Genomic DNA, 22,356 nt, shown 5'->3' with positions numbered 1-22,356 from the left:
ATGCGAAAGTACAGAGGATGCTTATAAATAATAGGAGCCAGATGGAAGGGCATCTCTTCTTGCCCTTACTAGCTCTAGGTAAGGATTCAGCTACCCATTTTCTTGGGATCGTCACTGGAGTGACTCTGAGGGACAACGGAGAATCTCGGTTTAAGGGCCTGATGATCGACTATAATGAGATTAGCTCACCCTGGAGAGAGGGGAGACCCAACTAAAGGCATATGTGTCAGTCTAGTCAGGGAAAGATGTAGGGCAGGAGGAGAAGGGCGGGCGGGCGGGGGGGGGGTACCTGCAAACAGTAGCTCTTTGAGCTACTAAAATTGGGAATAAGGAAGCTAGCTTCTTTTTCTTGTTTCTGCGGGAGTCTGAGGTCAGGAGAACTCGGAGGTTAGCCTTTCTCAAACCCCTCTTCTGCCAATCTGTGGCTCGAAGAGGTGCCTCTGGTCTCTCTTGCCGGCTTCAATTTGGCGATAAACCGCTGGGAAGGAGAAGGTTGCGGGGTGAAGGTCCCCTGGCCCTCCACAAAAGAGCAAAAGAATAGCAGGTCGTTTCTTGCCCTTCCCCCTCTTTTCTGGAGCCCTTTGCTGGGATGGAATCTCGGATAGCCAGCAAAGCTTTTAGAGATAGAATGCTCTGTTCCAGCAGCACCCTCCGACTCCCATTGCCTCATCCTCCCTGGACTTCCCCCAAGATTGCTCCTATCTATTTCTCATTCCCGCTCTGCGGGTCCCCGCCCCGTTCTAATTTCTAGCACCCCTCTACACCAGCACTCTCTCCCCAAAGCAGGCAATAGCTGTCCCCCCACCTTTGGAAGTGCCTACCATCCCACCCCTCTGATCCGCTTTCTCCATTCTGCAGTTGCTGAGCTCAGGGTAGTAAAGGACTAGGGGGTGCCTCTGGGATTCTTCTACGCTTCCTGAGCTCTGCTGGGGACTGTAGGGCGCAGACACCAGAGCGCAGTCTAGGAAAGCACAGGGCAACTCCACGTGCACAAGGAGGTCACTGGACTTGGGATAGACCTCTTCCCAGTTCCCAAGTCCGAGCCCTCTCCGACCCTCCTTACGGAACCCGCAGCCTCCTGGAGTTCGTTGCTCTGCCCCAGCATCTCCTTTTGCTTCTCACGCGGGTGAAAATGTTACTGCTGCTCCTAATTCTGCAGCTCGCTGAGAGACTAGGACCAGTTCTGCAGGTTCAAGTCTATGCTATGCCTCCCCTGCCCTCTCATACGGTCCATCTCTCTTGGAGAAAGCAAGTCCCCTAGTCAGATAGGTCCTGAACTGGAGACGTGCCAGGCTTTCCAATGCCAGGAGATAAAGTGGCTTCTCCCCGCGCAGGCAGATTAAGAAGCGCTCTGTTCTTTCCTTCCAGTCTTTCTCTCTTCTCCCGGGGCTTTACACTGTCCCCGACTCGCTCCCCCGCTTGCCACCTTTCCCTATTCTCCCCCCTCCTACCCTGCTCAAGCTCAATCCTTTCCCTCCTACCACTCTCGCCTCCTCAGCCTGTGTGCCCTCCTCCCTCCCTCTTTCCTCCCGTCACCCCTCCTCTCTTCACACACACACTCCTCCTTCCTCTTTCTCTCCCTCCCTTCATTCCACAAGTGTCGCTTCCCTTTCACTCGCGCACTTGGGGAGCTGGAGAGGTGAGAAGGACCCGGCAAACGAGTGCAGGGAGACTAAAGAATAGAGGGAGGGGGACGGAAGGGACATCGGACAGCAGGGGCCCTAGGACAGATTGACATTTTCAATCATCTTTCTCAGCCCCTAACACCTGCAACTGAACTGACCATCTTCTCTTCTTCCCCTTCCCCCTCCCCACACCTCCACCTCCCCCCTCAGACCCTACGCGCAACGCCGCGCCCAGCCCCTTGTGGCCGCGCGCTGGAACCAAACGCCGCCGGCTGAGAGCGCAGTGGCCGCGGACAGAGCGCCCCGCGCCGCCCCCTGCATGTGCGGCTCCTGGCGGCTCGCAGCTCCCGGCAGCCTCGGAAGCTTTAGCAGCTCCAGCGGCGGCGGCGGCTCCGGCGGCGGCAGCAGCGGCTCCGTCGGCTGCAGAGCAGCGGAGCCCAGGCTGGGAGACACAATGCGCCGTGTCCTTCGCTTGCTCCTCGGCTGTTGCCTGACCGAGCTGTGCGCCCGCGTGTGCCGGGCGCAGGAGCGATCAGGGCAGGGGCAGCTCCACCAGCAGCAGCAGCAACAGCAGCATCAACACCTGGACAACGTGGTGGTTCTGTCCGGCGGTAACCGTTCCGGAGCCGCGGATCCTGGGGAAGCCGCTGGAGCTTCCGAGGCGGCCCCAACCAAAGCCCCTACGCCAGACTCCTGCCGAGGCTACTTCGATGTCATGGGGCAGTGGGACCCTCCGTTTAACTGCAGCTCTGGGGACTTCATCTTCTGCTGCGGCACTTGTGGCTTTCGGTTTTGCTGCACGTTCAAGAAGAGGCGCCTGAACCAGAGCACCTGCACCAACTACGACACGCCACTCTGGCTGAACACGGGCAAGCCCCCGGCCCGCAAGGACGACCCCCTGCATGACCCAACCAAGGACAAGACTAACCTTATTGTCTACATCATTTGCGGGGTGGTGGCTGTCATGGTGCTGGTGGGTATTTTCACCAAGCTGGGGCTAGAAAAGGCTCACCGACCCCAGCGGGAGCACATGTCCAGGTGGGTTCCCTCTTCTTTCCCTTTCCACCTCCGTTTTCCCCTCCCCCTGGCAACGCCTCTCCAGCCTCCCTCCCCACTCTTGTAGGAGCTGAGCTAGGGAAGCCAACTTTGGGCTGGGGAGTGTGGGGAACTGACACTTTTCTCAGCGCAGGTGGGGGAGGTTCTCTATTCCCCATCTTGCCACACTCCTTCCTCTGTCGAGGTGCAGGGGTGGATGGGTGGGTGGGTGGTGTCGAGAGGAGGTGTACATTTGTGTGGCAGAGAACGCGGAGCCGTCCCGTCCCTGCCTGAGTTCTGAGATTCAGGACCACATTCTCCAATAGATTGGGTTTTCTTATGTAGCTTTAAGATAAACAGCTCTAGGCTTGGGGCAAAACAAGGAGGGTTACAAGGGGGAGGGGGCGTGTGTGTGTGTGTGTGTGTGTGTGTGTGTGTGTGTGTGTGTGTGTGAGCGTGTGTGTGTATTGCTTGCACCTCATCTGACTTGGGAAAATAAGGCGAAGGAGGCGTTGGGTGTGGGGAGGAGAACAAAAGCCTCTGGGAAACCGATCGGTTTTCCAAAGCAACTGCGGATTCTCCCAGAGAGGACTACAGTTCACTCAAGACAAGAACCTATTGTTCCCCCCTCCTCTCCTCAACCCCCCGCCCCTTTTTTCCTCTTTTCGCCTGATTTCGAAGCTAGATGCTCTGGTCACAGCACGGAGTAAGCAGCAAGACTGGGGCTGAGCTGGGCGCCCTGCGCTAGGGCAATCAAGAAGTGCTGCTGCTAAGCCCCCTCCCTGGGAGCTCGAGTCCCACAGAGCCCTTCCCTTCAAGACATTAGCCATTTGTCAAGTTTTCAGTCTGTCTCATTCATTTTGCAAATCTCAGGCAGGGGGAAGTTGGAGCAGATGGAAGAAGACATTTGTGGAGTAATGGAGCTATTTTCCCTTTATGTATACATCTATATCTATCTATATCTCTATATAATAAACAAGAGAGTCTAAATTGATCCCCGCGTCTCGGTAACTTTTGAGAGCTGACACAATGACAAGGACGCCTTCTACTGGGGGATCAGCAATGGGTGGCGTGGGCTTCCAGAGGGTCTCTATCCTAAGTGCCGTAGATCCTTGACTGCGGCTGGGAAACAGCTGGATGACCAGAGCCTGAGATCTTTCCCTGCCACTGGAACTGAATCCTAGAAATGAAATCCTCGCGTGCCTCCCCCCCCCCCCACATTCGGGGTCTCATGTGTGTATCTCTGTGTGTGAGTGAGCTGTTTTGCCTCTCCTGAACTGAACAAAGAGACCCACCAAAAATAGGCAAAGGAATGCATCACCAGTTCACTAGCAATTATTTTCTATTTATACACAAGAGGATCAGATTAATTTTTCCTGGTGGGGAGGGGTTTGGAGAAAGACGTGTGTATGTGTGTGTGTGAGGGAATGTTTGTATGAGTATGTTTGTATGTTGGGGTGGGGGAGTTCCCCTTCTACGTGTCTGCAGGCTACCTTGAGTGGACGCAGGGACTCTGGAAGAAAGGGATTGGTTAGTAGTGGCTATAAATAATTCTCCAGAGGTTTCAAGAAGCCCTGACCTACTAAACAAATAAAAGACCATATTCCATCAACACCCTCAAACCACGGAACAACTCTAGTCCATTGAGTATCAGTATTTCTCCTTAACCTTGATCAATTACACTCCTCTCCTGTACTTGCTTAGTAACAGTAATTTCCTGCATCTTTGTTTCTATTAAGGCAAGTTATAGAAAGAAGTCTGATATAGATTGGCTTTGGATGTTTCTCTGAAACGAAATGATTCATAGAATGTCACAGCTCGAATGATCCTTCCAGAGAATCTAGTCTACTCCCCCCTCCCATTTTACAGATGAAGAAACAGGCCTAGAAATAGTGTCATGGACAAGGTCACACTATTCATTAGTGAGTGGTAAGACTAGACTAGAACCCAGGTCTCCTGAACCCCAGGCTACTACTGTACCAATATAAAGATATATAACATTTAGTTCCATATAGTTCAGCTACTTGCTTGAAATCTCAAGCTTTTTCTGAGAAAATATATACCCTGTAGCTCTTAAGCAAGCTCTGTTCACATTTGTGGATATTGCAAGCCAAATACCATCCCTTAAAATTATATACTTATCCTAAGAGGGGAGCATATTTTGGCAGAACCTTTAACCTGACTTCTAAAAGTAGAAGAATTTTCTTTTATTATCCTAACATTTCACATTTCTATCAGTTACAGTGGCAAACTTATTCTGACTATATTTACTTCTTTCCCCTGGTTAAGAAAAAGGTTTGGTCTACCTTTTTCCCCCCCTTCCTGTTAGAGCTTAATTCTAGGGGATATTTGGGGCACTTTATTGTGCAAATGTCCTCTAAGTCTGGAAGAAAATACTTTGTAATTCTTATTAAGCTGTAGTTGAAAATCTCAAGTCCTTGGGTCAGTTCAAGAAAAGTTGTACATTCTGGAACACTTTTACAAGGCAGAGAATATTTCATTAGAAAAGGTGAGCAGAGGCCAAGAGAGTTCTTCCTTTATTGAAATATTTTACATTGACTCTTTGTAGATGACCTCTGTGCTTACTTTCATAATGCTGGCGGCAGTGCTGAACAGGACAGCTCCAAGTTAGTGAGTTCTTCACTAACCTCTTCTGTGGTTTACCATTTCAGTTCCCAGCAACAGTTAATTTACTAATTAGTGTTCATCTGACAACGCTTAGGAAATTGCTGGGCCTGGGCTGAAACACCAAGCTTAGTTGCAGAAACTCTTGTATAAGGCTGCCTCTGTGTAAAATTAATTCGATGGTCCCAGCGCTGTTAATTAGTTTTGTCTGGGACAGAGGGACACAGAGATTGAATTAGCTCTCATCTCATCTGAAAGCATCGCCTCTTGAGGGAGAGGTTAAAAACCTGACTGAAAAAGGAGAACTGTGTTGATTCAGTTTTTAAACTTTGCCTGCGGTAAACAACATGCTTCAATCTTTGTCTGAAGGGCCTCGAGCACCCACATTTTCAAGGGGAAATGATGTAGATGCTATTTGAACATAAAGAAACCAGCAGCACTGTAAGTTTTGGTGACAGAAGTGTGTTTATTTTTCACCCCCTGTGCTATATAAAAGTAACAAAACAGTACCAGAGGGCTTTGTCTCTAACATTTGTTGAGTAACGTTAATTTCCATTGGCACAGAGAGGTTAACTAATTCCTTTTAAGCAACACAGTGTGTTAGGGTCAGGACAAGAACTGGAATTGGGGTATTATAATCCAACTAATTTAATGGAAAGTACTGAGAAGTGAGTAGAGGGAAGCAAACTGATTAAACTAGGAGTCTAGATTTGAGCTCTAATCTAGAATAGATTGAGAGCAGATGGGGTCCTCCATGAACACTACCACAAAAGAACCCTCCAATGATAAACCTTATCCACTATGTAATTTTAAGGTCAGATGAAACTATAGGAAGCCCTGAGATAGCTGCCCCTTTTTTCATTATGTAAATCTATCTTTGCCTATCAAAGCCTGCTTTGCTTTATTTTTCTGGGTCTGAATCTCCCCAACTGTAAAATCAGGGGGTTAGATTAGATGATCTCTAAAGCCCTTTTCAGTCCTATCATTCTAAGTCCTACATCTGGTTTGGGTGCTGACAATATTATTGGGCTAAAGGGGACTGCCTGACCCACTTTGAGTTGTAAATTAAGCCATCAGTGAAAGTAGAAAAGCATTCCCACAGATACTCATGTCTAATCTAAAGTCTTTTCAGTCTTAGAGGAAGAAAATGTAGAACTCCCAGCCCACCCATGCCCTGAATAAATGCTGCTTTTGCTCTACTCTATTCTCTGCATATGAAGGTGGGTTCAAAGATCCAAAGAATGATCAAAGCCACCAATGTTTTCTGTACTTGCCCCAAGCAGGATTGGACTTTATTCCAGAGGCATCCATTATAAGTGACCTTTGGGGGAGTAACATGTGTTGAAGGCTCTTTAGACTTGTAGCCAGTAGGGAGCATGTGTCATTGTTTTGCAAACCTTCAAACAGAATCAGAAATCCAAGTGGCAAACTAAATAGCAGTGTGTCTTGGGTAATTTTTAAAACACTATTTGGAGGAGCTGAAGTCCCTAGACTTAGGAAGAAATGGCCACAAATCATTAATGTGATTTTTCCCCCTTGACCTTCCTCTTTCTTTTTCAGTTTCTTCTCCTATAACCTCTTCCCTCCCCTCATTTCACAAAGACATACACTTTAATTCCATGATCTATGACATCTTCCTAAACCCAGGAGCTCCTAATGCAATGATGGACATTGGAGAATCTTAAGGTTTTTTTTCACTTGCCAACTATCTTTTAGCTTCAGTTTTAGGCACTGATACTTTGTATTTTAGGGGGAAAATCCAGTTCTTATTATAAGTCCACAAATCTTTCCTATGTCAAAAAGTTAGAATGCATCTTCATATCATAGCAACTAGCATTGAGAAATAAAGTCATAGAGAGGAGAAAAGAGTCTTGATTAAAGAAGTCTATTACCCATAATAACCAACTGAAAAGAAATAGAAATTTTACTCCATGTGTCTTTGGCAAAGGAATGTACTGGTTATACATACCTTCACAAAATCTCTGCATGAATAAGCAGATATTCAGTATATCTTAGCTTATGAAATTTGTTACTAAAACAACACATTAAATATTTGGGTTCTTTCTGATTTCAATGGGAGCATTGTCTTTATGAGCACATATGAATCTCATGTTACCTTGATTAAGACAGGATCCTCCAGGAAAAGTTTCTTTGACTTTTATTTTTTTAATCAATATTTCAGAGCTTAGGCTAGATGATTTCTATAATCCACTTTTACAAGTACCTGATTACAATCCTTATTACCAGATTTATTTTCTTATTCAAAGTCCTGAAAATGTAGAGAAGAAATGGGCTTGGAGATTGTCTTCTCTTCTGTTTGTACTTTTAAGCCATCTGAAAAAGTATCTTTGTGGTATAATCCTACAGAAAATTCGATAACTAACTAGAAATGGTAATACTTTCTTTCAACTGACTATGGTCTCACAGTCTTACTTATGTAGACATGCGTAACCAATGTGGCATAGACCTTCTACATTTTGAACCACTTTTTTTAACCACTTGGGGTGGCTCTTTTGTCTCAATGCTGTTATTTCATTACCCTCCATGGTACCTAGAGGTACTCAGAGGCAAGTGATGTTCAGAACTATGAAATAGTTTGCCTTAGGTTCTATGATTATGTAGGAGAATATAGCTTACTCATATTCTCACCATCCTAATGGAATATCTTCATTAACTTCATGTTATTTTTACTTTTGTCTAGTTCTGCACACTTTTTTCTCTTTCTTCTTTGTAAGTTTCTCAGGACCATTTTTGCCTCTGCTTATTTCTGACTAGTTGATTCAGCCTGACCAAATTGATCCACTGGGTCCATGGAACAACATCGAAAGGGAACTTGATAAGACAAAGACCCCTTTTTAGTGCTTCATGTTGCCATTGTTCATTCAATACTGCCTAATAAACATCTATCTCTGACTTCTTTTCCCTTACCCACTCATTTGACAGCTTTCACCAATTATTGTTGGATATAACTGACATATGCAGCACTCCAAACTTAGTCTGTTTTCAGACAACTTAGTTTTTTGACATGGTTTCCAAGAATGCATAGCATCTAAAGAAAGCTCTTTTATGACCTAGCATCAAGAATTACCCATGAAATTCCTAGGAAGCTGTTAAAATAATAATAAAAATCCCCAGATGGCAATAAATAGTGTACTTGTGTAGTCTACGGCAAGATCCTATTCCTAATTGTGAGCCTCCTAACAGCAGATTAGTTACTAGGCTGGTATAGATGGATTTCAGAATATTTTCCTTCTACGGGGTGTTTAGGTAAATAATACACATAATGCAATGTTGAATTCATTTTGTGACATCTCACAATATCTCACACCGGGCAGGAAATCTCAATCTTAATTGGTAGAGGGAAAACTAAAGTATATTCCCTTGATTGTTGTTTGTGAATTAACAATCTATTTCCTTTACTTCTCTCCATCCTTCTCTTCTTCCCCATCACTCTTTGTAAAGCTAGGCATTTAGCATGCAAATTAATTTGAGCCACTAAACCGCAGAGTATATTGCATATGTACCAAAGATGATGAGAGTGTTTCTTTTTGTTAGATGTAACTATGGGGGTTGAGGAAAGATGATGGTGATGGTAATAATGATAATATCTCACATTTATGGAGTACTTTAGAGGGGCAGTATAGTATAGTGGGTAGCAGGTAGATCTTTGAAGTGAGATTGTCCAGTCTCAAGATACTAGTTGTGTGACCATGAGCAAGCCTTTTAACCCCTCATTGCTCTAAGCAGTACAATGCTGACCATGAATTACAGATAAACTGCAATCTACATTCTTGCAGAGAGTTTTCCCAGAAGAGGTCCATAATCTGATGACTACATACATATACATATATACATATACATATATATATATATACACACATACATATATACATATACATACATACATACACACACACACACACACACACACACATATATATATATATAGTCTGCCTTATACATTATATAAAATGTTTTGGAAAGAAGAGTATATAACTTTTATTGTACCTAGTAGAAGATGATTTTTTTGGGGAGGTTTCATTGACTGTATCTGTGTTCTTCATTTTTGTTAGGGCTCTTGCTGATGTTATGAGACCACAGGGCCACTGCACAACAGACCATATGGAAAGAGACCTTAACATTGTTGTTCACGTCCAGCATTATGAAAACATGGATACAAGAGCCCCTGTAAATAATTTACGTAAGTACGGCTGGTGCGATTACATTAGGCCATTCAAGGTGCCATGAAGCAGCTGCTTTTGAAGATTGCACATTGCATATGTGAATCAGAAAAGTTTTCCTTCTGTTGAATTAGGCAACCAATGTCCTTCATACTTAAAAGGAAGGGCTGTGGACAAAGTTGAGTTTCAAGTGTTTGTGTTTTGTTAGATGTTCCTGGGTAGATGACTTTAACTCCCTGAATGGATCAGGTTATTTCTTCTTTAAAGTTTTTATAGTCGTGGTCAATTAATAGGTAGTGTCATGATTGAGAAGAAATTGTAGATTCTTTCAAAGAAAAAAAAGGTAAATATTACTCTGATTTTTAAATGATGGCAGCCACAGGTAATGAATCATCCAATGTGAGTTTAATTGCTATCTCAAGCCAAAGGAATTACATTTGGTTTCATATTGTCATTGTTGTTCTGCAATGGAGTAGTCCTGCTTGTATATCTTGGAAAGTTCCAAAGACACTTCCTATTCTCTATTCATCTAATAAATACTATCGACCAGAGACATTGACTAATGGGAGCTAAAGAAAAACAAGATTGTTTAGCTTTTGACAACATTGTACTATTGTGGTTATTCATAGGTATTCTATTTTCAAGTAACCCCCACATTAAAGTAATGCTCAAGGGTTGGTTTAGAATACTAAAAGCTAGACAACTCAGGAGATGCATTTAGCTGTGTTTCTGGGTTCAGAAATACCAAAACCAAGTAGAAATTTTACAGATTTCATAATCTCTGTTCTTCGAGCTGAAACTGCTTCATAGTTATATGGAATTTCATTAGCTGCATTAAAGTTTCAATGATTTTTGAGTTTTGGCTAGTGGTATTTAGTGCCTTTTCCACTATAATGTTTAATAGGTAGAAGAAAAAGTTGGTGGGAACAAGTGAATAAGTAATTTAAACTCATTAATTCTACAATGCAAAGATTTTTCTTTGACACAGGCAGGCCCCGGTTTGGCAACTTACTATATATTAAGGAAATAAACATTTGTATACTTTTTGAACTGGGTTAGCAAGTAGAATGAATGAGTGGTTCAAATTTCATTACAATCAGTTTTGTGGATCTTAATTTACAGACTGGATTGTACATCCATGTGAGTAAGCAGCAATCATTTTTCAGGGCAAAGCATTTTAGTTGAAAGTTTTATGGCTGATTCTCACTTCCCTGAAAAGCATGGTAAATTTGAGCCACTCTGGCAACACACAATTGTTGTGTTGGATTCTGGCTTTAATAGAAATGAAAACATTCTCTTTCAGATCTTTTTTTCACAAGGATATAAATTGAACCAAGATTTATAGGAGTGTTATATATCATGTGATTGATTGTGCTACATGCATAAAAGTGATGAAATGGTATTGAGTTCATAGTTGTAAAAAGTGACTATTAACAGGTTTCTCATTTAAAGTTACAACCTTCAGGATTATTTCAAATAGGGATGTAAGAGGACTTACAAATTTATTAAAGTCACTTGGGTTTCATTGTTGCAGAGGCAAAAGGGTAGAGAATATTAATATATCTTGTTTAAACAGGGGATTTTCTTTTAAAGTTATACTGAAGACAAATTGGATGATATATAAGGGGGGAAAGGCTACTGGAGATGATGGTAGTTTCTTTGAATGTATCATCTATGCTTGGGTACTTGATCCCTTTTAGGTCAAAGCTTCCACTTTAGCTCAGACTTCTACTATTTCAGAGAACAATTGGACATTTATGTGGTAATCTCTGAATTGAACTGCTCATTTCTAGGGTAGGTGAAGGAACAATGGTGACTCACTACCTCTAGAAACTCTGCTTAGTGGTTGGCATTGTGGGAACTTTTCAAGTCTGTTTTGGAGAGATTGTCCTTCTTTGGTACAAGGGCAGTTTAAAAAGGTCCAGTTGTGCCCCTGAAATATGTGTATTCTTTTTCAGAGAACTAATAATATTGATCCCCTTTTAAAAATCTTACTTTATTGCTATGTCATGTGTTTTTATTTCTTTCTGAATACATTCCTCTCCATTTCTTACCTATTAAGCTTGTCTTTTGAAACAAAAAAAGTAAAAAAAAAAAAAAAGAAAAAGTAGTTCCTCAAAACCAACTCATTTATCAATTGTGTTTGACAGTATATGTGCTATTCCCTACCCATAGTCTCCCACCTCTGCAAAGAAGGGAAATAGATTTTCCTAGGTATTCCTTGGGACCAAACTTTGATCCCATTGTTTTAGAAGCCACTGTTATTTTTTTTTCAGTTGTCTCCCCACCTATTAGGCAGAAGACTTTTAAAATAAGTAATTGTGTAGCACTGGGATCAGTTTTATAGGAAATTGTTTCCAAAAATATCCATGTTCCTGAATCTGGCTAGAGGTTCTGTGGTATAGCATCACTTTGATATCATGTTTGGCCTTTGTCAGTGACCTACTCTATATTTCTATTAGAGTGCAAAAATTCTCTTGCTGTTCATTTTTCCTTTCTAGTCACTAACATTAGATCACTTTCCAGCCTTTTCCTTATGTTTCTACAAAGTTTTAGAGAGTATGGATCAATGTAGAATCCTGACTATATGCACAAGTTGCAAGAAGGGAGTTTTGGTGAGGAAAGGAATAATAATAAATACCAATTGCTTTTTGGTTTGCAAAGAGCTTTACATGTATTATCTCATTTGATCTTCACAACAACTCTGTGATGTAGGTACTATCTTCTTTGTTTTAAAGATAAGGAAACTGAATCTGAGAAATGTTAAGTGACTTTCCCAGAATCAGGCAGTTAGCGAGTATCTGAGGCAGTAGTATTTGAACTCAGGTCTTCTCGAGTCCAAGTTCAGTGTTCTATCTACTGAACTCCTTAGCTGATAATAACAAGCAGGAGGAGAAATTGTCCTTTGGATGTAGGTGTCTGTGAAGCCTTTCAGTGTAATTTATCATGGTATGGTGTTTCTCGTCTATGTGAGACTTGAGATTTTCAGTTCAAGATGGATTAGTTTTCAGCTGATGCTAATCAAATTCCTGTAAAACATTCATTGATACTGTCTAAAAATATTTAGTCTGATCATTCAAAGGCCCTTGACATTTTTGATTAACAGGATATAGTCACAGATAAGATGTTGATTTCTCCCCCAAATCTTCCTCCCTTCTCCCCCTTCCCCAAACTATTGTGTAATAATAGTAAGCATTTAGAGGGATGTTTTTTCCTTAAGCATTTTATACATGCTCTGCTCTTGAAAATAAAACTTTAGGATCAGGGCAGCTAAGATCTCATTCAGTCACTATGATCATTGCATTGCAGTTTATGTCAAAGGTAGTACTCAAACTCAGGTATTCCTGGTTTTGAGACAAGCTGCACCTTGCTTCATGTGAAAAGTTCACAGGCAGGCTAAACTCTTGCATATTAACTGCTCTGGAGCAGAAATGGGTCCATTTGAAGCTAGGCAAAGACCTCCTGCCAATCAACTCAGTTCCCTTCCTCTAAGTCAAATAATAGAAATTCAAATTAAAAATACTTTGAAATGGATCAATTTCTGTGGAAGAGTAAAGTTACTAGCACTCATGCATGGTAAGAGAAAAATGAACCCAATTTGAAGGGATCTGTAAAGCATGATCCTGCCTCAGGGCATACATTCTAGAGGAGTATAAAAATAAATCAGAGACTGATGTCTTGGAGTCAGATCTGTTATTCTTATAACCACACAAATTATGAGGGAGTTTGGTGCCTTTGGCAAGAAGCTCAACATTTCTGGGCCTCAGTTTCCTCACCTGTCAAATGAAAGGATTAGACTAGCTTATCTCCAAAATTCCTTCCAGCTCTATTAGCTTATCCTGCTTATTGGGAATCAGGGACAAAATTCTAATGACTTTAGACCTTGGCTCCATGTTGAGCTTTCATAGTTGAGCAGAGTCAGTTGATCCATCCAGGAATAGGAATACCTATTTGTGAATGGATGAGTCTCTGTACTTGGACATTAATGCCTATACAATTGGTGTTAAGGGATGAGATCCACTGACTAAACAGGAATTGGTTGTGGGTTTAGCATAGCAACTCCTGAAAGCTCAAGATGGTTTACCTTGATATATTCCTTTTGGTAGAGTTCTGGACTAGCTATGGTCTATCTTCTCTGACACTGAAGTGAGTGAAGGCTGAATTTTATGCTAACATAAATTTTTAATAAAAGAATCAGATCAGCTGTTGGGGTTTTGATTTTAGTTTTTGATAACATAACCTATGAATATAATGATAAGGTTTTCCTTTTCTCAGCACTAAGTATCTGTACATGGCAAATAATTTATTCTAGTTTAAATCTCTAGTAGTATAAGAATCAATCTTACTCTTATATTATTATGAATTACAATCTCAGGTTGTGTTTTATACCAAACCAACAATCTGCTATTTATATGAGTGTATAACACTGCTCAACATGTTGGAGGACAAAACGATTGGCAAATCAGGGTTTCTACCTTCATGGAGTTTCCAGCCTAATTGGATAAGGAAGAAATAAATATGTTAAAAACTGATTAACAATATGATAAGTATTAGAGTAATATAGACAATAAGTGCTAAAAGTATTTAGAATAAGAGGAAGAACATGTCAGAAATAACTTGTTTGTCCCTTTGATGTTCTAGACAACATGCCCATTTCCATCCCTAAGAAAAAGAACTTCTCAATTGTGAGTAGCAGCAATGAGGCCTGTGGGATTGTTTTCATATCTGTAAGATAAGGAGCCATGCCTAAAAGATCTCTTAAAGCCTCTTCTAGCTCTGCCACTCTGTTGTTAAATTTGGGCAGGTTACTAACATTGTTCAACCTTGCATTTCCTCATCTGTGAAAATGAAAATTATAACACCTTCCTCCTTCCTTCTCAGAATTCTTCTTGATCCTCAATTTTGAGTCTCAAATAAATAATGTATATTAAATGTTTTATGCTGCAAAAGGTTATACACATGTCAATCATCGCCACTATTATTCTTTTGACTTTTTGATGCTATGTTTTTCTTCCAAAGTGAGAGCTGGGAGGGTGATCACAGATATGGGAGTTGACTCTCAGTTCACTAGGGGGCATCATGCATGTGCTTGCTGCCATTGTCTTCCTAGTCACAATGCTTTCCATAGTTGTTTGCCAGCCAATAACACCAATTTCTACAAATGATTCTGGTGCCAAAGGGAAATGAAGACATTGTCGATGCTTTTCCAGAGGAAAATCTGACAAGATGCATCTTTCCTTTTTCTCACCAACTTGATGTCTTCTCATTTTCCTTGCACTTTTATATCTTTCTCTTTTAAGTCATTAGAATAGTTGATTTAGTTGATTTTAACTTTTTATTTACCTTAATAGGCTAGGATGATAGAAATTTTTTTTTTCAAACAAGTGCTGTGTTTCAGTTTAGTTCTTTAAAAAATGAACTTTGTTTTATTTGGAGAAACCCTGAAAAAAATCATTTTCTTTAAATCATTTTTGAAGTTCTTAAAGAAACTCAACTTCTATTAATATTGCTCACATGGTATTGCTTAATTCAGTTTGCATGGCCTTTCAAAAGTGTTCTCAATCAGATGTATGGCTGCTCTTCACTGCGCCCCAGTGGTTGTCAACACAATGTAGGCACTAAGTTCTGTGTCTATATAAAAGCTGGAAAGGGCAAAAAAACCCCCTCCATGCATATAGCCCTTCCTCCTTGCCCCCTAACTGTGTTTCTAATTGTGACAGACCTCCTTTTCAGCTTTTAAAAATATTTTCTGAGGGTTTAAAATTTTTTGTTGTTGTACATTTTTTTTGTTGAGTATCGGGCGCTACCATTTCATCCATGTAAGGAACTCTCAGTGTAGAAACTCCTGCCACCAATGCAGATCAACAGCTCAGCTGTAGCTTATAAATTAGACAGTTTCCTGAGTCACTGAGAGGTTGACTTGCTATTAGTAACATAGCTAATATGTATGAGAAGTAGAACTTGAACTTAGGTCTTTGCTATTCCAAGGCTAACTGTATGACACCTCTTATTTTCTGAATCAGAAAATGAAAAGAAAATTCTTTTGACATGAGTGAAAAGAGTACTACATTCATATTGCAGAATAGTTCTACAAATAAATTAAAGAATACTTAAATCCTTTGAAAATCTTCACCATGTACTGTGGGATCAAATGGTCAACCAATCAATCTACACACATTTATCACATGGTTACTATGTACCAGGCACTGTGCTAGGGAACAGGGACTAAAATACAAAGGATGGAACCATTCCTACTTTCAAGGAGCTATTATTCTAATGGGGCATACAGATCATACATTTAAGTACATAGGACCATTGATGTAGAGTTGGAAGGGACCTTGCAGGTCATCTCGTTTAAGCCTCTCATTTTACAAAGAAGGAATCTGAGGCTCAGAAAGGATTAAATTACTTCCCTAGTAAAAGGATCAGGATTTGATCTTAGTTCTCTACCTCCAAGCCCAGTGCTCATTCTACTGCATCTATTTCTTCTACAAATGAAAAGATATAGAAAGAATGAATACAAAGTAGCTAAAAACAAGATAATTTGGAAATGAAGGTGCTATCATTTGGGGAGGAGGGATTAGAAAGGGCTTCATGTAAAATACAGTGCTTAAATACATCTAGAAGGAAGAGATTCTATGAGGTGGAGTAAGGACTGAATGCATTCCAGATGTGGACAATGGCTAGTGCAAAAGGCATAGAGAGGGATGATGGAGGGCTAGATGATATCACATGTGTGAAGAACAAAAAATATATAGTTTACTTGGATTTTGGCATGTGGAAGGGGCAATAATGTTCCATGAGGCTGGAAAGACGTTGGGGCCAGGTTGAAAAGAACTTTAAAAGCTAAAGATAGGCATTTATGTTTTTAACTAGATGCATGCAGAAGCCACTAGAACTGGCTGAGGGGACTCACAAAGTAAGATTTTAGCTTAAGAAAAATCATGTTGATGGTCATTTTTAGGATGGATTAGATTGGGAGGGGGAGAATTAAGGGATGGAATCCAATTAGGGGACTATTGCAATAACCGTGGCAAGAGGTTATTGGGGTTTAAGATGGTAGCAGTATGAGCCGAGAAAAGACATCAAGTAGAAGAGATGCTGTGGAGGCAGAAATAGCAACATTTAGTAATTGACTGGATGTATTGCATGCAGAAGAGTGAAGAATTGAGGATAACAGTAAAGTTCTATACTTGTGAGACTAGAGGAAAGGTAGTGTCTTAGCTGGAAATAAGGAAGTCTGAGAGAAGTTGGGATTTGGAAGGAAAGATAATTAGTTCTGTTTCAGCTATCCTGAACTTGAAATGTCTCTAGGACATCCAGTTTGTAATATTCTTAGTGGAGATATTTAGTCTAGTCACCTAAGTAGCACTGGGTCTCTTAGATCTCTTTGAGAAATCTAGCTCTACACTTCAGTACTACTTTTCTGAAGATTTGTATGAGATGAATTAATTGTCTAATTAATTATGTCAGTTTTAGCCTGAGCCCCTACTACATTTAAAAGCCACAAATCAAGTAGCCAAGTATTTAATTAAGACAGAATATCAAGATAGTTCACATAGGAAAATAAATGGAATACAGAATCTCCCTGAAGAATCCCCTGTGCATAACTAGACATAATTTCCTACCCCTTCTATACAAGGAGATAGATTTACTTGTGAATGAAGGAAACATGCATCTACCTCTATGTGTGTGAATGAGGTAAAGAAAGAGTCACTAATTCCTTTGTCAACTGTCAGCATAGACATAGGTGGCTGGCATAGTTTTACTAAAGCCCTCAAGACTGGATTCTCAGCTCCAATTCTGGGCTTCCAATTTCTTCCACATAGGATCAATCTCTTGGATTTGCCTTTTCTGCATTCTTCTCAAGCTGAGAGTACTGAATATACCACCAGTATCTCTTGCTCAGTAGAATATGTTCTAGAATATCAAACTGCTTCAGTTTATTTCTCTTCCCAAAGCAATTTAGGAACACTCCCAGTCTACTTTTTCCATACATATTTCTATTGTCACACTTTTCTTTTTCTGAGTTCAAAATGCTGATGCAATCCATCATTCTGTCACTAGGTTTGAGATATTATGAGTCTTCCTCCTTTGGATGCAAACTTCCTTGCCTCTTCATTATGGGCATTTGAAGTAGCATTGAAGAGCTCCACTATGGGAAAAAGCAATTCTCGGCCATTTTACGTGAATAATGATCTCTACATGGATTTCTTCCCCTATATCTTTCATTAGTATTAGGTAAATGAGATATTACTTTCAAATGGAACTCCATGGTTATTTCAGTAAATTAGTCAGTAAACATTAAGCATACACAGTGTGTCAGAAACTATCCTAAGTGCTGGGGATGCAAAGAAAGGCAAAACCAAGGCCATACCCATGAGAAATTCACAATCAAATGGGCTAGATAAAATGAAAACAGCTATGAAAGTAAAGCTATATATAAGATAAATTGGAAGTAATCTACAAAAGAAATTATTAGAATTAAGAGAGATTTGGAAAGACTTCCTTGAGAAGATAAGGTTTTAGCTAGGAATTAAAGGAAGTTAGGAAAACCAGGAGCTTAGAGGTGGGAGAAAATTCCAAGAATTGGAGAAAGCTAGTAAAAGTGACTGGAATTGGGAGTTGGAGTATTTTGTGCAAATAACAGCAAGTAGGCCAGTGTCATTGGATCACAGAGTATGTGGTTGGGGTCTTGGAGTGGTGGGTGGGAAGGTTTAAGAATACTGGAAATAAATGCCAGGCAGAAAATTTCATATTTGATCTCTGTAGGTAATTGGGAAATACTAGAGTTTATTGAATAGAGAAAATAACAGGAATAGTGTTTTAGGAAAATGACTTTGATGGCTAAAAAATGGATGATGAACTGGAATGTGCAGAGACTGGTGATAACCAGAACAACATGCCAACTTTTTCAAAATTCCAGGAGTGAGATGAGGGCCTGGACCAGAGAGGTTATAAGGGAATCTATCAGAGAGATATTGCAAGAGTGAAATCCTCATATGGGGTTGGTGAGAGACAATGAGGAATTAAAGATTACACGTAGGGTGCAAGCCTGGGACACTGGGAGAATGGTGGTTCCTTACATGTATTTAAATTTCAGGAAAACTTTTAAAAATTGTATAAACCTTTCACCTTGGGGGCCTCCATTTCCCCCCTTTGTATATCTTATGTCAATCTATAGTAACTGAGACTGAAGTATTTGAAGGGTGAAAACATAAGAAATATCAGAAAGATGAAATTTCTGCATCGAAATGATCCGAGGAAAAATTTGTAGTCATAGATTTTGGAAAGCAGAATAGATAGTTGGTTTTATACAATTATAGATTTTGCATCCCTAGGGTTTTTTTTCAGCTTTTTTATTTATCTGTTTTCCTTAAAAATTATTTCTTTCACTTTCAGTGTCCTAAGGTCAAGAAATAGAATTTAAAGTTGCAATCAGGACTTCTGTAAGGAAAATCATGGTTATAAACATATTACCTAACTCAGAACTTGGTACTATTATAATGTACACACAAATATAAAGTTGTTTGCTTGTTGAAAACAAAAAAGAAAGAGATGGTGAAACATGTGAATTATTTTTTATGCTTCATAGAAAAATGAACTTTTAGAAATTCAACTTTGAAATTGCAAGCATCATGAAAAATTGAGAAAGCACTGGCCTTAGAGTCCTAAGACTTAGGGTTGAATTTTGCTTTTTACCATGCTTTGGCTGTGTGATTTTGGACATGGCACTTGGTTTTGAGTCTCAAATTCCTCATGAACAAAATGGGGGAAAGAGAAATACTTATATTTCTTACATCATGGGTAGTTACAAGGCTCAAATGACACCATTTTGTGGTGTCACAGAAAGAACATTGGATTGAGAGTTAGAGTCTTAAATATTTAATCCTGGCAAGGCTCCAGATGATCTGTGTGAACTTGAACAAATTGTAATACACAGGTAGCTACTGGCTTAAATGCTCCGTCTCAATTTTCTCAGCTGTACCCTTGGAGATAACAATATTTTTTTCGGCCTACATTTAAATATATTGTTTTTGTTTGTGAAAAGTGTATTTTATTGATTATCATAGATTTAAAGGTAGAATTTGAGGGTAGAATATTTTATTATTAAATTTATTTGTTATTTTATCATTAAATTTAAGGTAGATTTTTAAAGGTTTTAGAGGCTACTTAATCCAACTCTTTTATTTTACAGATGAGGATTAGGTGACTTGCCCATGGTAAAACAGCTAATATGTATTAAAAAAAAGGTGAGAATTAAACCCAAATCTTCCTGACTCCAAAGCCAGTATTTTGTCTATTATATAGTATTGCATCTGTGCTTTTTTTAAGTTACCTCTCCCATCCTCAAAAGACCTCTTTCTCCTAACAGGAAGTGTGGCTAAGCAAAAAAGCTGACACATTGTCTGGATTTTCACTGCTTAACTTTACACACACACACACCCACACCCACACCCTGATATGATCTTGAAGTCATGAAGTCCTGGATTCAAGCTCTTTCTCTAACACATATTGTCTTTGCAACCTTTAGCAAGTTGATTAATCTCTTAGTGTCCTCAGGAAATTCTAAGACTATATAAGTTACAGATAAATGATTTGCACCAGTGGAGTGAGATCCTGTATTGGGAGTACCTCACACTAATGAACTGACAGGCATAGACTACCTTTTCCCTGGAAAATGTATTTCAAAGGACTTTATAAATGTAAAGTTCTATGTGAATGTAAGATAATACAATTGCCATACTTCCACCTGAGCCACCCCAGTAGGAAAATAGAGGGTTCCAGAGAATTAATTTGATGAAAATTTTGTTATGATTCAGGAAGTCATAGCTCAGGAATCCAGGCTTGTGTTTGTGACAAAACTTAATGAGCCATAACTTGTTGAGACTAAATTGTGAAATCAGTAAAACTCACCCTTATTGTTTCACCCTTTTGAATTCTCCTGACACTATCTTCTGATGTTTGTGGTTGAGATGAGGGCTATGAAATTTTCACAGATGAAATCAGTTTGAGAGTCTAGTTTCAGTTTTCAGTTTGGTGGGAAGAACTTCAGGGACCAGAGAAGGTTTTACTGGGATTTCAGTTTAGATGTTATTGTTTGGGGGTAGGTACTTGGCAATGCCAGAACTGATGGATGGGATACCAATCTTTCAGTCTTAAGAACTTTGATTAGTATAAGGATCAACTAGAATCCCATAAGATTAATGATGACTGCTTCCCACCGACTGACAGAGAATGGAAAAGCTCAATATCCAGAATAAGGCATGTTAAAAAAATAGCGCCAATGTGAGAATTTGTTTTGCTTGATTATGCATATTTGTTATGAGGGTTTTGTATTTCCATTTTTATTTTTTAATACATAAGAGGGAGAGAAAACAAATGCTTGTTAATTGAAAAAATAAAATTTAATAAAGAAAAAACAATATTTCAAAATCAAATGTCAGGAAATGAGTATGACATTTTCAGACCTTCTTTGAAATTCAATCAAATTTTTATTCCTAGCTTGAGTGAATTCATTTTGAAGTTATGTTTACTATTTCTCCTAATGGCTAAAATGAAATTAAGCAACACATTTAATACTATAATTCATATTATAATAATCTATAATGAGATTTAATAAACCTTCAAAAAACCAATAAACATTCTTAAATAAGTTAATTACACATTTAAAAAGAAATCCAATCACATGAATTTAAGAACACATTGATGTTGAAGCATAGCACAATCATAATATGAATATTTCATTAATGCATACTTATATTCATCTATTTAAACTTTAGGCCTGAGTTGCATGTATCTGGTAAGATAGCTTACCTTTTTTCTTTTGGCAGATGATGGACTTTTAAAATCAATTCTGTAACCTGGCATGCTTGTCAAATCTGTCCTTGGTCCTGTAACACTTTCATTCTGATATATTCATTTATTAGACCTAGTGAATGAGATAGTGCACTTTCTTAACATGAGGTTTGTGACAATTGTTAAAGTTATTATTAAACTGTTACTAAACATCCAAATCATATATTAATCAGTGTATTGACACTGCCCTGCGCACAGGAAGAGCTTAATAAATGCCAAATTGAATAGAATCTATACGTTCTTTAAAGAGGTTCAAGAGCAAAGAACATGGAGGGATAACATACCCAATATGTTACTATTTCTTTGAATCTGATGTCACATATTTTCTAAATGAAATCTTTTAAGTTGTTTAGTTAACTTGAAATTTTTAACAAAATATTTAACACCCTAAAGTCATTTCATGGAAATATGACAGGGGTAGTTTCATGTATTTGTTGAATAATAACAATTAGGAAATTAAATTTTTTACAATTAAATCCCTATCATTTAAGGATTTAAAACATATTTTGGTAGTACGAGAGACTATAATTCTTATTGTTTTATGAACATTTTGGTTCTGAGTCAAAATATATAGAAAGCAACATAATATTCAGCAAGTTTGGTTCTGAATATAATTTGAACAGGTGAATTATTTACTCTATGCCATTTTTGGTTCTATTGTCTAGAATATTATCTTTGTGGATGAAAGCACAAAACATCAAGTTACTATAGGCTTCCTTTTTCATAGTGGGCAGAGCAGAATCTGGCATAAAGTTAGGACTGTCACTTCAACTTAATGAAGAGTAAATTATGAACAAAATATCTTGAGTAGTTACTGTCATTTTTCTATATCTCATAAATTTATCTGGTTTTTAATTCTTTCATACTAGCCTTAGATATTTATATGAATTAAGTGCTTGCTCAGTAAAGTTCTGAGTTTAGCTGTTTATATTAAGTACCTTATAAATATATATTCTAGTATCATCAGAAAATTACAAAACATCCCATGGGTCAAAGGTAATTTTTATGAAGTCCTGCCTATAGATTTATTC

At 39.3% G+C, this 22,356-nt stretch overlaps 1 protein-coding gene across 2 annotated transcripts in view; it reads left to right on the top strand.

Moving 5' to 3' along the window:
• The first annotated feature begins 1,944 nt into the window (after nt 1-1,944).
• The window catches only part of SHISA9 (shisa family member 9), a 438,903-nt gene continuing 418,491 nt past the window's right edge, over nt 1,945-22,356 (top strand). The window contains exons 1-2 of one of the 2 annotated variants that reach the window (XM_044657332.1): nt 1,945-2,663; nt 9,359-9,486. In XM_044657332.1, coding sequence (XP_044513267.1) covers nt 1,945-2,663; nt 9,359-9,486 — 847 coding nt within the window. The remainder of the gene's footprint in view (nt 2,664-9,358; nt 9,487-22,356) is intronic. The other variant, XM_044657334.1, reaches the window with a different exon arrangement.

This window comes from Gracilinanus agilis, chromosome 1 (assembly GCF_016433145.1).
Source record: "Gracilinanus agilis isolate LMUSP501 chromosome 1, AgileGrace, whole genome shotgun sequence".
NCBI classification, from domain to species: Eukaryota; Metazoa; Chordata; class Mammalia; order Didelphimorphia; family Didelphidae; genus Gracilinanus; species Gracilinanus agilis.
The sequence above is the reverse complement of the archived record's forward strand: the minus strand, read 5'-3'. Positions and strand labels throughout refer to the sequence as shown.